General features: G+C 34.3%; 1 protein-coding gene across 1 annotated transcript; it reads right to left on the bottom strand.

Moving 5' to 3' along the window:
- On the bottom strand, window positions 1–3,654 carry LOC113386346. Its single transcript, XM_026624132.1, has 13 exons — window positions 3,419–3,654; window positions 3,102–3,275; window positions 2,727–3,021; window positions 2,433–2,657; window positions 2,076–2,276; window positions 1,905–2,003; window positions 1,656–1,799; window positions 1,389–1,550; window positions 1,174–1,302; window positions 951–1,097; window positions 678–838; window positions 221–362; window positions 1–153 (listed from the first exon to the last, which is right to left on the bottom strand). Exons 1-13 carry the CDS (start codon window positions 3,652–3,654, stop codon window positions 1–3), a joined length of 2,268 nt encoding a protein of 755 aa, XP_026479917.1.
- Between the last annotated feature and the right edge of the window lie 11,309 nt (window positions 3,655–14,963).

Below are 14,963 nucleotides of genomic sequence, written 5' to 3'. Positions count from 1 at the left end.
TCACATTTTGAATGGGTTATACTTTTTGGTAGCATGTAATACTTCCAAAGCTCTTAATAAGGAAATATAATCCACAGCACATGTATCCACGACACACCAATTTGCATGAGTCAGACCTGGCTGTCTGGGCTTGGCTTTGAAACATCTTGCAATCTGAAAACAATTCATCATTTAATAATAATATAAAAATAGAGTAAAATTTTTATAAGTTTTTTTTCACCTCATCAATTTCTCGATTCGCCAAAGCGCCCAACAAACCGCAATTAGCCAAAACTCTTGTGAGGTGATTTCTGCTCACACTGCCGCAATTGTGGGTGTCATATGCTCGGAAACAACGAATAAGACGGGCATTTATATCTCCCCTAAATAGAAATGAATCATTTTTATCTAATATTTACCTTTAAGACTGATTTAGCTTTGCTGTAGATATTATTAAAACAATAATCTTTTAGGAAGTAAATAAATATCTAACAATTAGTCAAATGAATCGCATCGTCAAAATCATCCAAACAGTTATATGTACTCTTACGCAACGATATTAAAACAAAATCTTCATGAAGAACATAAAACATAAGATGCTAATAACAATTAATTTAGTATTTTTTATTATTTGAAATCTCAATATTTTGCAACCCATAAACCATAAAGCAGATTTAATTGTTTCTATTTTCTATTACCTATGGTCGGCTAGTTTTTGCATTGCTACAGAGAATATATGTCTTTGTTCAAAATTAAGCCACTGTTTTTCATGATCTACAGGATGCTGGGCAAAAGTTTCAGCAGTGCAAATACTTGTTTCAGCTTCGTCAAGAAGAGCACAAAATTTTTCATAATCCACCTAAAATTTCCAAAAAGTTAAAAAGATGTATAACTGAAGGAATAACTTCAATTTGTAATGAAATCAGAATAAAATAGTATAACACGTAAAATCTCGAAATATAAGAGCATACAGTTTTGCTGCAATCAGGATAAGCAAAAGCCTTCAAGAGCGTCGACATCTCATATGGATTCAAAGAAAATTTACAAGACTGAATAACAGTGTAAAATTCTTCTTCAGTCATTTTACTTCTTGTCGAATTTTTCGCAAATTGTCTCAACTGTTACACAATATAATTTTTAAAAAATCATTACATAAATAATTATTATATAATAAAAATACTTAATAAAATTTACCTTTTGTGTTATCGGTTTATTATCATTTACGCTTTTGAATTTTATTTTAGCCATAACTGAGATTACATCATTTTCTCTGTCTTTTTCACTTTGAGCTCGTTTCATTTGTTCTTCTTTGTAGAAATTTGTCTGAAAATTGTAAATAATAGCATAAGATATTCAGTTAAAGATGACTGAAAAAATAAATAAAATCGCCAGTTTTGTTAGATATTTACCGATGTCCGTTGGCTAATTTCAATAGCCCTTTGATAGGCTTCTTCACGATGCGCTTCGTTCATCAGATCATTTATTAAAGAGAAATAATTAAATGATATAGAATCATTATAGTGATCTTCTAAACTTGATAGTTCTAAAGCTGATAGCAGTATACCAAGATCCTGTAAAAATATAAAATCATATTCAAAATTCAATATCAATAAAGTACTAAAAACTATTATTTGTGAATAATAATTACAATATGAATAAATTAAAAAAATATTCACCAAAAAGCATTGTCTCATTTGGTCCCTGCTTACATGACCGATTGCGCCATCAGGATTGTCTCTGTCATCATAATGATTGAAAGGACGCTTAACTTGATCAAAAGTCAAATTTCTTCTTCTTGCGACAGTCAGTACACGTTTTACCTAGATGAATAAAATTAAATTCAGATTAAAAAAGTACAAATCTTAATCGAATTTCTAAAAGAATGTAATATCGGAATTCAGATAATTATTTAATTTTTTACATACCACTTGCAGCCAACCTGGAACTGGAACTGGTTCAGGTAGTTGCCAAGGCGGAACTACTTTCTCAGGTGGTGCCTCAGTTAAAACTTCATTAGAAGGAAACTTTATATTGACATATAAAATAAAAACAATGTTAATAAAAATATAAATTTAAGCTAACTTCAAATGATGTACCATTTTTGGTTTTTCATGTGCATTGTCTTCTTCAAAAACTTTATTCAAATCATCAGTGAAAACATCCCAGCACACTCTAAATTCATCAGTTGGATCTCTATATTGCATTATGATGTGATCCATTTCTTGGGGACTTACGTAACATCGTTGCTTAACTTCTGGACCACACAGCATTCGTTCCAAGGCTCGTCGAAAATGAGACTGGAGTAAGATAAATAGTATAATCAAATAAAAGTATATGCAAAAATTCTAAAATTTGGCATGATAAGTGAAAAGTCTATCATACAATTGCATAAAATATTAACATGATTAATCATTCTTCAACTTATAATTTTTATGAAATTCAAATGTTATTACCTGATTGCAATTTCCTCTTTTCATGGGATCTGCTTCTGGATAAAAATACGAGCAGACTCTTAAATTGTTTAACTTGACGTGCCGTTGTAATTTTTTGATGGCTGCTAATACTAATTTGTGAACCCGATCAGCATTCAGCGATTCGTGAAACACTTTCTTGGGATCACACATGAACACTGAGTAGGCTTTGGTGTGATCGGTTTGGACACGCGGGAACACTGGCAGCTGATAGACAAATTTTGTAATAATTATAATTATATATTTATTAATAATTTTATTTTTAATACTACTTACATTTATGTCATCTAATTTTCCAGGAAACTTTTCAACGACTTCTCCGCCCAGAAGGTAGTTGCCTTTGGCATCCATGTCTCTCATGGCGTCATCCAAAGCCTTCGAAAAGGCTGCATAACTGACAGACTGTGGACCACAGGCATATCTCCTGGCCAGCAATGAAAATTCCTTAGACGAGATCTTGAAACCTCGAGATGCTATAGCTCTAGCAAAATGAGCAAGAGTGCACCTGGAATCAGGCTTGAAGGCGAGCTCGTAATCTTGGAAATAGGGACGTTGGATAGTTTCGCGACTTCTGAAAAAATACATCATTTTATTTATTCTAGTTTTTTTAATAAAGTATTATTAGCTATTTTTAATTTGTTAATCATTTACCTTAATTCAGCAGCAAACTTGTTAAGAAGTAACAAAACATGTTTCTCTTCCGCTTGGCTCAAGCGGTTGGGTTCTGTCTCGGTTGTCCAATCAGCTACCGGTTTCAAAACTGGTGTTGGTTTTCCAACAATTTCTGGCGTATGGGAATGTACCAAGCCACACATTTGTCCATAACTAAAATTATAAAAAAAATACATTATGTAAAATAAATATAATCATCTTTTTACATCTCAGTTCCAATTCAATACAATTCTCTCCTGTTAAATATTATTATTGAAGCAAATATTTCTAATTTGTATAATTATGTTTCTCCTTACTCGATACGTCCATCCTGGATCCTGAACAGATCAGCCAATTCTCCAATTTCTCTATCGGTCAATTCAGTTTCTAATTCCGACGACAAAGCATGAGCAAATATAGCTTCGCTGCATAAACCTGTCTTGTCCTTATCGTGAGTGTTAAAAGCAGCAAATAGATTGACATCGGATCGGCCGACGCGCGCCCTTAACTTATTTAGGGCACGCCAGGAATCGTCCAGAACTACTGTATTCATCTTGACTAATAACAAAAATGTGTTAATGTGGAAAACCTTCTGAAACTAACCAAATTACAAAAATATAAATATTCATTTACACATAATTAGCATTGGTGAATTGGCTTATCTTATCTTATATCTTATATTTGAAATATTAAAAATAGTAGATTAAACTAGTTGGCATTGCTATTGTGCCTTGAGGCAAGTTACACAAGTTTCCCGATATGTGTAAATAATCGACTTAATCAATAAAAAATTAATTAACTTATGAGTGATTAAAAGTGTTCCGAGTGGATTTATTAAACCTAATTGAAAACGAACGAACACCTTAACTCGGTGTATTTTCTAAAAGCAAATTTTCACAAATCAATAATTTTTTTAATTGAACCAGTTTCCGTAGGACTTTAAAGGTTCAGTATGTTCATTAAGACCAAGTACTCTATCGCTATATCAAGTAAAACGTCTAATTTCAATTTTAACAAAAGTCAAAAAAACTACCCTTTTCTCAAACATTGTTGAATTTTAAAAATTCAACTCTGGTCCATCTAGACCATCATATTTATCGCTAAAAAAAGTTCCATAAAAACCGACTTAATTTTTTCTTTTCAACAATTAATTACAAGAAAATGGCTCGGTATATTTTCACCTAAAACTAATCAGTACCATTCCCAACTAATATCTTTCGAACAGTTTTTATACTAATACTAATACTAATATTTTTTAAATCGATTCGGTAGTATGAGCTTAAATGTAGTCGAAAAGTTTAACACTTTTTTCAAAATTATAAAGAAACGGCTCGGCCGATCGTCGCACAAAACTGACAAATAATATTCCTCGTCGTGATACATCGGATGTCTTTTAAATTTTTGAAACAGGTCCGGCCGTTTTTGAGAAAACATCGATTTACGTCAAAAATCTGTTCGCATACACACACACATACTTTTCCCAAGTTTGGTCTCATTCGATTCAGAATGGCTTGAAACGTCGAGAAAACATAAAATTAGCAAATCGGATTTTTTTATGAAAACATAAACTTCTCCTTCGGGAAATCATCTACAATAGGCTTAAAACAAAGTGTAAAATATTTCTTCAGAAGAAATTTTTTTAAGGGTGATTGTGATATAAAGTGATATTTTTATGATTTTCTTTTAAACAGAATAATTTTGTTAAAATATTGACCATAACATTTTTGTAATTATTAATATATCCTACCTTATATTTATTGACTTCGCTAGTTTAAACTTCTTCTATACTGGTACCAGAACTATAACTTTCGATGCTTGAAATGGAGCTATGTGAACTAGTGTCTGCACTGCCGGCTAATCTACTGGGTTTGGGACAGCTATTTGTTCTTTTAACTGGTTTTACGTATACCTAATGTAATAGAAATATATTCAATATTTATAATGGGCATATAATATTTTCCCATCTTCTTTCCTATACAGTATTTTCAAAATTTATGCATAGAACTGTAACTGATTCTTAAAATAAGTAGTATTTCTATAATTATAATAATTAATTACACAATATTCGCAAAATTACCTGTATCGCCGGAGGCTTGTTCGCTGTCCTCGTGATAGTGGGTGGTGGATACGTGGCTGGTTTAGGGATGTATAAATCCCTCGGAACTGACGCCGCGTTTCCCGCTCCTGGTCTTCGATCAGCACCTGCTGCAACTCCTCCGTTACTGAGTTTCCGTCGTTTTGGACCTTTACTTCCACCCGAATTAGCAGAGGTGGGTCTTTTATTAGCCCTCTTAGCGTTCGCTTGAATATTGGCGTCAGCCGCTTGTATGTAATCGCTTTTTCTAGTACCTGTTCCAGTTGTATTGTTTTTTATAGGAGAAATATCTCTGAAAATATGACACACAATAAGTAGGCTATTAGTAGTTCAACAAATTAATTTGTAACTACCTGTTTCCACTAGATCTTGCAGAAGTTGCTGATGCAGATCTCTTTTTCGGAGGAATTACTCCACCGGGATGTGCACACTTTGGAACAAAATCTACGAAATATATTTATTATAAGAAATGAATTTCTTTCACACTTATAGATTCGATAAAATAGTTATTAATGTAATTATTAAATTATCAATTTTACTGACCGTTTGTTTTCTTTGCGGAAGATGTACGTTTGGGTGTATTGGGCGTATTAGATCTTGTTGCAGATTTAGTCCTGCTTGCTGAAGCAGAAATTTCGTCTTGCTCCTGTCGCTTATTTCTACTTTTGCTTTCACCGTCCGAATCAGAACTTCTATCTCTCTATTTAATTATGAAAATATAACAATATATCTAATTATCTTTAACTCAAACAATAAAAAATATGCTGAATTTTATAAACAATTTATCAGTTGTTTGAAAGAGAAAATACACTAACTACTTAAAATTAATTATTTGAAATATAATTATAATTTAGTATTATTATTATTATGTAGCTATTACTTAATTCTATGCAGATTGATAAAAGTTATGGTGTAAAATATGGCTTATAATTATTATACATACTGTTTTTCGTACACCATCAGCAGACAACGATCTTATATCTCTGCTTCTGTGTGATTCTGTCCTAGGACCGCTAAGAGATTCGGATCTGGTTCCAATCTTTCTGCAGTCAACTCTTTGATTATTTCTATCGCTGTCAGACTAAATCAAAATACTTAAAATAAAATTAAAAAATACATGTTGCAATTTTCTTTGAATGATAACAAAAATTTTCTTACACTGGGCTTTTTAATCCGCTCTTCTGACAGAGATGATTTTTTATGGTCAGATAAATCACGCTTATCTTTCTGTTTAGCGTCTGCTTGTCGATTTCTACCACTCTAGAAAAAAAAAGAATTTAAATAAATGTTAACACAATTCATAAGAGCTTGATTTATTAGGATATTGATTTTTATAACTTACTTCTGTCGCCTTTAGGATCGATGATTGTTTGCCTCCAATTCCTGATCGAGCCAATTCTCGAGATGATTTGGCTGAAGATGGCTTTATGTCGTTTTCAGTGTCTTCTTCTGGCGGTGGACATCGGTTTTCGAAATTTGAGTCCGTGCGATATTTACCTATTTAATAATATTTTTCAAATAATAGTCTTGTATTATAAAATCATCCTGACGAACTCAATAATGACGATTTTCAGCAATAATTGACTTGTGTATCACATTTACCTGTGGAGTGCACGTGTTCAAAATCGTCGTACGTCGGTACACCACAAGGCCTGCCTAAACCGCTAGTGCGTGAACCAGCTGCAGATGTCGGTCTAGATTCAGTAGCCGGTTTGGAAGCAGATGTAGTTCTAGAGGCAGTTGGCGGTTTGGCACCAGATGCCGGTTTAGAAGCATATGATGGTGTATCCCTAGATATTTTTGCCGATTCCTTACTCTTTTGTTTAGACTGTTGTCGACCAACCCCGACAGGGCTATCCTCTTCTTCTTGTTTCTGGCCTTCACATCGGTTTTCAAAATTTGACTCTGTCCGATAAGACTCTCGACTATGTCGATGTTCAAATTCTTCAGATTTTTTAACACACGGTTTGTAAGGAGGAATGGGCTTAGAGCATGGATCGAACGCGGCACTTGTAGTTGAATTATTACGAGAAGGCGATTTGGTCTTATCAGTGACAACTAGATACCAACATTAAAAATTAAAGAAAAATTTAACATTTTTCAGAACAGGCCTACTTTATCTTATTTAAACTCACTCACATATTTAATTGAACCTAATTTATTACAGTTAAATTTTATTACGATGAGATATTATACTATTTTAATTTCATTACCTATTTCTCGTTCAGAACTTGGTTTACTAGCCTGTCTGCTACCTTGTGCACTTCCTGATTTACTGTCGGAGTATTTGTTTTTTTGTGCAGTGTTGTCTTTACTTTCCTGAGCGCTAGCTGGCTTTTTGTTACCTGCAAAGATCAAATTTAGAGGCATAATATAAATTATCATAGAGAAATTCAATACCAATCTCCCGTTTTGATCCTTGTTGATTATTCTGCTTGATGCATTGAACGCTCGAAAATTTATTATTATTGATTTCCCGTTCTGAACCCGGTTTGAAATTTTGCTTGCTATTAGGTCTGCTTTCTGTTTTGTCACTACTTAATGCAACTTCGGTCTCGGTATTTGATTTATCTGGAGAACATAGTTCCTTTGTGTCTGATTCGGTTTCTTGTGGACTAGAATACACTCTCTGATCTTCACAAGGCACAACGGGTGGACACTCGGGTGGAACCTTTGGTTTGCTTTTACAGCACTTGGATCGTAAGCATTTAAAGCTTGTACTGATCCGTTCAAGTGACAATCGACTGGAACGTGTACTGGCAGGAGCGCTGCCGACGCGGCTGCAAGGCGCACTTGCAAGGCGACTGCCGGGAGTGCTACATCTAATCTCTTGCCGATTGTCACAACAATCGCTGCCTCTGCCGCTTGCTAAACGAGCGTCCTGTCTACTACCGACTGAACTTGCCAAACCACTTCCAGGTAATCTTAGTTTACTATTTGTAGCACTGGTGGGGCGGCTGCCTGTACAATTACACTTATTGCTATTAACGAAGCGATTGAATGGAGGATTAGATGTACTGTTGCTGCCGCGTCTACTATTTGTCGCACTTCCTTGCCGATTTACAGACCCTTTGCTTCCTTGTCTGCTATTTTTTCCACTCGTTGGCCGTTTTGCAAGTCCTGTTTTGCTGCCTTGTCTACTATTTTTGGCGCTTACCGGTCGATTATTTAGTCTCGTTCTACTACCTTGTCGACTATTTTTTGCACTTACAGGACGATTATTAAGCCTTGTTTTACTGCCCTGTCTACTATTTTTTGCGCTCACCGTTCGTGTTGTTGATCCCGATCTACTAACTTGTCCACTATTTTTTGCGCAAATCGGTCGATTTGCAGTTCCTGATTTATTACCTTGTCTACTACTTTTGGCACTTACTGGACGATTAATAGCCGATTTACTTCCTCTATTACTGCCTGCGCTGTTAACGGATCGTTTCTTTGAAATTGAGGTTTTACTGCCTTTTGCACTGGATTGACTTGTTCTCTTCACAACAGCATTGACTGGTTCACCGAAACTAAGTTTGCTACCTTGTCTATTCTGACTACTTTCGGTTTTAATAATTGGTGTCAATATTTCAGAACCAGTTTTGCTAGTTCGGGGACTACTTGAAGGAGATTCGCGTTTGATCTCCTGTACTGAAGGTCTCCTGCTGGCAGATGGAGATCTTTTTATTTTTGTTTGACTTTTGCACAAATCGTCTAAGCCACTGTCGGTGCGGTAGGATTCACGAGTATGCGAGTGGTACACGGGTTCTGCGGACTGGCCTGGGGCAGCTGTCGCACATGGAGTTCTAGAGTGGAGTAATAATAACTTAACTTCATTATTGCTAATAAATGAATAAATATAAATATATGTGTATGTATATATAAACTGTATCATACCATAATGTTACTAACGATAAAATTTTTGTAAATTGTAATATTTTTATTGGCTTTTTACACTTGTCTCATAATATAAAAATTTCTAAAAACGTATCATGTATATTATTACCCACAAATACTCCGGCGGGTGCAGTCAACTAAAGGTATTGAGGGCTTAGGTGGTGGACATACAATGTTAAAGGTCTCTCTCGGTGGCGGGGTGTCTTCCTTTTTAAGAGTGTCGGAATCGTCTACGTGAATTATAGACCACAATAAACCATAAACGTAATATACAGGTTTATAAATAAGAAAATCTATTTGGTACAATTATAAATTGTTACATTTATTTTGAAATGACCAATTTAAACCTTCAAATAATGATGGATATAGTTTGATTCAATTAAATTATAAAATATTACTTTTAGTAATAGTCTTTACCCTTATCCTTGTCCGATTTTCCAAGATCTTTCTTATCACCGTCGTCCTCTTTCTTATCACCGTCCTCGTCTTTCTTGTCACCGTCCTCGTCTTTCTTATCACCGTCGTCCTCCTTCTTGCCACCGTCGTCGTCGCCGTCTTTCTTGTCGACTTCTCCGACTGGTATCGGCTTGGCGGCTCCACAGCTTGGACACTTGTTAGCCGACTTCTTTTTCTCACAAGATCCCAAATTAAACAAAGAACTCAAAGGGCACACCGGTTTGGCTCCTGGTGCTTGTTGTTCTTCTCTAATTTTAAAATAAATAAGTGACAATATAAATATACTTAAACACATAAGCATAGCCCTCTTATGTATAGAAGTGAATTCATTATATTTTACCCTTTGTAATATCTACATCCTGGACCGCAAGAATGGCTAGTGTTTTGCCCTTCGGGCGAATAATTGTTGTCAAAAACTGCACAAAAAATATTAATAAATATAATTAACATACAAGTTTACTTATTTATTTTGAAATCATTATTTTGAAATATTTCACACATACCTTCTTGGTTACCTGTATCAGTTAAATTTTGATTGCTCCCTCCAGCTATAAAAACCCACACATTTTTTTAAGAATTTTAACGATAATAAAATACATAACTGATTTATAAGTATTCTTATGACAAAAGTAAAATAATCTATATAATTAGGTTTAAAATATGAAAACTACTTACGCTGCCCGTCTTGTTTACCAGGGCAATCTTCCGGGCATGCGCCTGAAACAGGAATTATAAAGTGATAGGAATTAAAGTAATAATAAAAATGATATATAAGGTTGTCAAATATCTTCCTTCCGCCTTTTTGTATTATAAACCAAGAGCAAAAAAGCGGAAGGGAGATATTAGTTATCGTATTATAAAATATACCTTTATCTGGAAGGGCACTTGACGATCTCTGTCCGCAGATCGAGTCGCGGCCAGTCGCACGAGCGAGGCGAGGCCTGAGTACTCGCGCAACCTACAATAAAAAGTAACTTAACTAATTATTATTACCCGTATCATAGTTAATAAAATATTTTATACCAAGATTCCCGGTAATGCTAGTAGCACCAAAAAGAAAGGATAATATTGCCTAGAAATTAATTGCCCCGTGCTGAAGGTTATTTGACCTCAAGAGCTCCTCAAATGCCTAACGCATCCTAAAAGTGATTCTTTTAGGAAGTCACACATAAACAAAAGCAACGGTTAGTAAACCGTGCGTAACTGCTACTTCTGAAATAGTACATGAATAAGTATATGGAAAGGCAAAAAGCTGGAAAGAAGTTTTATGCAAAAAAGTATTATATAAGCCAAAATATTCAAGTCTCATGCGAGTTACCTGATTTGCTTCCGCATACTAATCTCTGAATATTTTTATAGATGCATTATACCATTATTCTAGCCCCCTTTAGAGAACACCAGTAATTTTGAATTTTGGCTTGCGCAAAAATTTTGATAGGTACAATTTTTAAATATTTTGTTTTAAATTCATGATGAGAGTGATCAAAGATTGCTTATTTGCTGAAACGAAATTATGATTTATTTTTTAACGAAGACTAAAGCGTAAGCAATGACTAATTACTAGCAGTGGTTTATAATAAAATATAATACATTGTGTAATTAATGCACTTGTTGAATGAAACAGGAAAGTTAAAAGTTGCATGCTTTAGATTATAGACACTACAATAATTATGTGTAAGTAATATGTTTACTATACATGAAATAATAGATAAGAAAACTAGTGGTGTATGGCATCGTGCCTTAAGGCAAATTGCTGGAAATTTCCGTACCGTAACAAAATGTTCGAAGAATATTAAATGTTTTCAAATTGATTATTATAAATACTGTAACATTGTCTCATATTTATAAGAATTAAATAATCTGAATTGCAAAGTTGAAATTATTTATTTAAAGTATATAAGAACTTTAATCAGAATTAAAATGAAATATGAATTATTTTCGATAAGCAAAAAAAAAATTTTTGAAAAAAAATTTTTTTTTTGAAAAATAGGTTGATCCGTGCGCCCAAAACCATAGACAAAAAATGCAGACATACAAACCACACGCATACACACACATCCATTTTTTCTGAGGTATGCCAAAATGTTCAGAAATCTTCAAAACGTGAAGATATGCAAAATTTTCATTTTCGATTTTCGGCCTATTACTATAACTACCCTACGGGATGTTAATTAATACCTGATAAGATCATTATCATTATCATTTGCAAAATATTCTCCTAAAAAATAAATGTCACTTTTTAATAAACTTACCTTAATTTATCGTTGACGCTTATTTCATCTCGTATTGAATTTTTTTTTTACCAAAAAAAAAAGATTTCGGTCTGTCGTTATCGACTGGCTGCTAGAAGGCGCACACTCCTGGGCGCGATCCCACTACTGTCAGCCACGGGAGCTTTTGGCTGCTCAGTGTCCTCTCTGGCCCGATTCGCTCCTCCTTAGACGACCTGAACACTCCAGGCTCCCCAAGAGTGCCCATGTCGATGGCCAACTTAGTGCGGACGTCCAGTCAACGTGAACGACCATCTAACAGATGATCCAACCTCAAGACATCCACGAAATCCGACCTCCCAGACACTAGGATTACAAGAGGCGCCACGCTCTCGGTCGGAGAGGCTACATTGATGCTAAAATAAAAATAGATAATTTCATATATATACATATGTACATTAAAAAGTTTTATGGGTATTCATAGAATAAATAAATAAGAAACACAGTTAGGTAATAAAAAAAACTTTGCTTAAATATATGTATATAATATAAGATATAAAATAATTACACGCAAGATGACTGCCGTTTCCCCGACCGAGAGCGTGGCGTCTCTTGTAATCCCAGTGTCTGGGAGGTCGGATTTCGTGGATGTCTTGAGATTGGATCATCTGTTAGATGGTCGTTCATGTTGACCGGACGTCCGCACTAAGTTGGTCATCGACATGGACACTCTTGGGGAGCCTGGAGTGTTCAGGTCGTCTAAGGAGGAGCGAATCGGGCCAGAGAGGACACTGAGCAGCCAAAAGCTCCCGTGGCTGACAGTAGTGGGATCGCGCCCAGGAGTGTGCGCCTTCTAGCAGCCAGTCGATAAAGACAGACCGAAATCTTTTAATAAAAAAATTAATTGATTTACTAATTTAAATCATTAACATTTTGTAAATACTTTGAATCATAGAATATTCGCACAATATATTTAAAAAAATGTTATAGATAAAACATATCTGAAGATACAATTATAACTCAAAACAATAAGTTAAAAAATTATTCAAAATCGAAATTTGTTTAAATAATATAATTAATTACAGGCATTGACTAATACCAATATTTTTTTAAAAACAAATATTGATAAGACGAATTTTGAATTTATCAATAATAACCGATGTAAAATTTTATAAAATTACATTTTGAAACATTGAAAAATATACCATATATAGACATATATAATATATAAGTGTAAATATAAATAATTTTATGAAATCCAAACAAGTTATAATAAAAATTATAAACTTCCCGTAGTCATAATAATCTCAAAAAAATCGAAAATGAAATTTTTTATATATCTTTACGTTTCAAAGGTTTCTGAACATTTTGGCATACCTTAGAAAAAATGGATGTATGTGCGTGTGAACGTGTGTGTATGTGCGTGCGGATACAAATTTTCGACGACGATTTCGGGAACACGGTTCAACCAATTTCAATTATTTAAAAAACATTCGATTCCTATTGATAAGGAGACGTGCTGATTAGTTTTTGGCACAGGCAGATCTAGCCATTTCGAAGATACGAGGCAAAAAGTGCTAAAAACGGTAACTCAGTTTTTAAAAGAACGGGGCGTCCAATTTTATTATTTCACAAACATTTTACTTGTATAAATAAGATGATAACTTTATTAAACTTTTGGGAAGGCATTTTTAGCAGTTTCGGAGATCTAGTAAAAAAGGTAAAAAAATGTCATTTGGCGGCCAAAAATAATCATTAGACATATGCACATCAAATTATCAGATATTTTATGGAGATTTTAATAATGTGTATCAATTTGGTTTACATTACTATTCCGTAACATCATTTGTCCATAAGCCGGCGACGCGGCGCTTACGCGCTTCGATACTTCGTTTCTGTGCAGCTGAAGCAGTGCGATTGCTTTGTGAAAAAGTTCAAAATTTCGAAAATATTTAAAAAAAAAAAAAAAATTTTTTCTCCCAAAAAAGTCAATTCTTTTAAAAAATTTGAAAGTTCTCAAAAATCTATTTTCATTTTCAAAGTTTAAAAAAAAATTAACGTTTTTTAAAAAATGTATTTTTGGTACGGGAAGTTTCAGCAATTTGCCTTAAGGTACGATGCCATGCACCACTAGTTATAAAAAATATTTAAAGTATTGCAAATCTGCATAAAGTTCTAATATAAAATTTGTATTCTTAAAATTTCGCCTAAACAGGGTGCATCATGCGACGCGCCTGCGTTGTACTTCGGTCTACTAAACATATGCCAGCAATAAAAAACATAAAACAACATAACTCACTCAGTTTTCCGAGTTAAGAGTAATTATTTGCATAAATCATTACAAATATAAACAAATTAATATATAAAACGAAAAAAAAAGATTTCGGTCTATCTGTATCGGTTGGGCTGCGACAAGGCACGCACTCCCGGACGCGATCCCACTACTGCTCACCACGGGGGCTCTTGGCTGCTGGGTGTCCCCTCTGGCCCGGTTCGCCCCTCCTTAGACAACCTGAACACCCCGAGCTCCCTCGGGGTACCCATGTCGATGGCGAGCTTAGTGCGGACGTCCGGTCAACATGCGCCACCAGGCCACAGTTGATCCCGACCTCAAGACATCCACGAAATCTGACCTCCGAGTAGCCGGATTACAAGAGACGCCACGCTCCCAGTCGAGGAAAAGACTTTATATCGTTGTTATAAGCGATTAAAATATTGAACTTAAATTATAACTTGTGGTTTGGGTGGCATCGTGCCTTAAGGCAAATTGCTGGAACTTCCCGTACCGTAACGAAATGTTCGAGGAATACTGAATGTTTTCAAATAGATTATTATAAATATTGTAACATTGTCTATAATATTTATAAGAATTATATAAACTGAATTGCAAAGTTGGAATTATTTGTTTAAAGTATATTAGAACTATAGTCAGAATTGAAAATAAAATCTGAATTATTTTCGATATACAAAAAATTAAAAAAAAAAAAAGTTTAAACAATTTTATTTTCCAAGATCAATTATTTTGTTAAGACAAGCAGAAAGTTCTTTGAATCATTTAAATCGGACGCTTAGTTCTCTCAAAAACTGCCATTTTTTTACATATCCAGCTCCGTATCTTCGAAATGGCTACGCCTGTCTTGCCAAAAACTAATAAACACTTCTCCCAATCATTACTAATTGAATGTTTTTTAGATCATTCAAATCGGATACTCAGTTCTCTCA

Source organism: Ctenocephalides felis, unplaced genomic scaffold (assembly GCF_003426905.1).
Source record: "Ctenocephalides felis isolate EL2017-DRISC unplaced genomic scaffold, ASM342690v1 CF-g0.4_SCAFFOLD_03571, whole genome shotgun sequence".
NCBI classification, from domain to species: Eukaryota; Metazoa; Arthropoda; class Insecta; order Siphonaptera; family Pulicidae; genus Ctenocephalides; species Ctenocephalides felis.
This window is presented reverse-complemented; position numbering and strand designations above follow the sequence as displayed.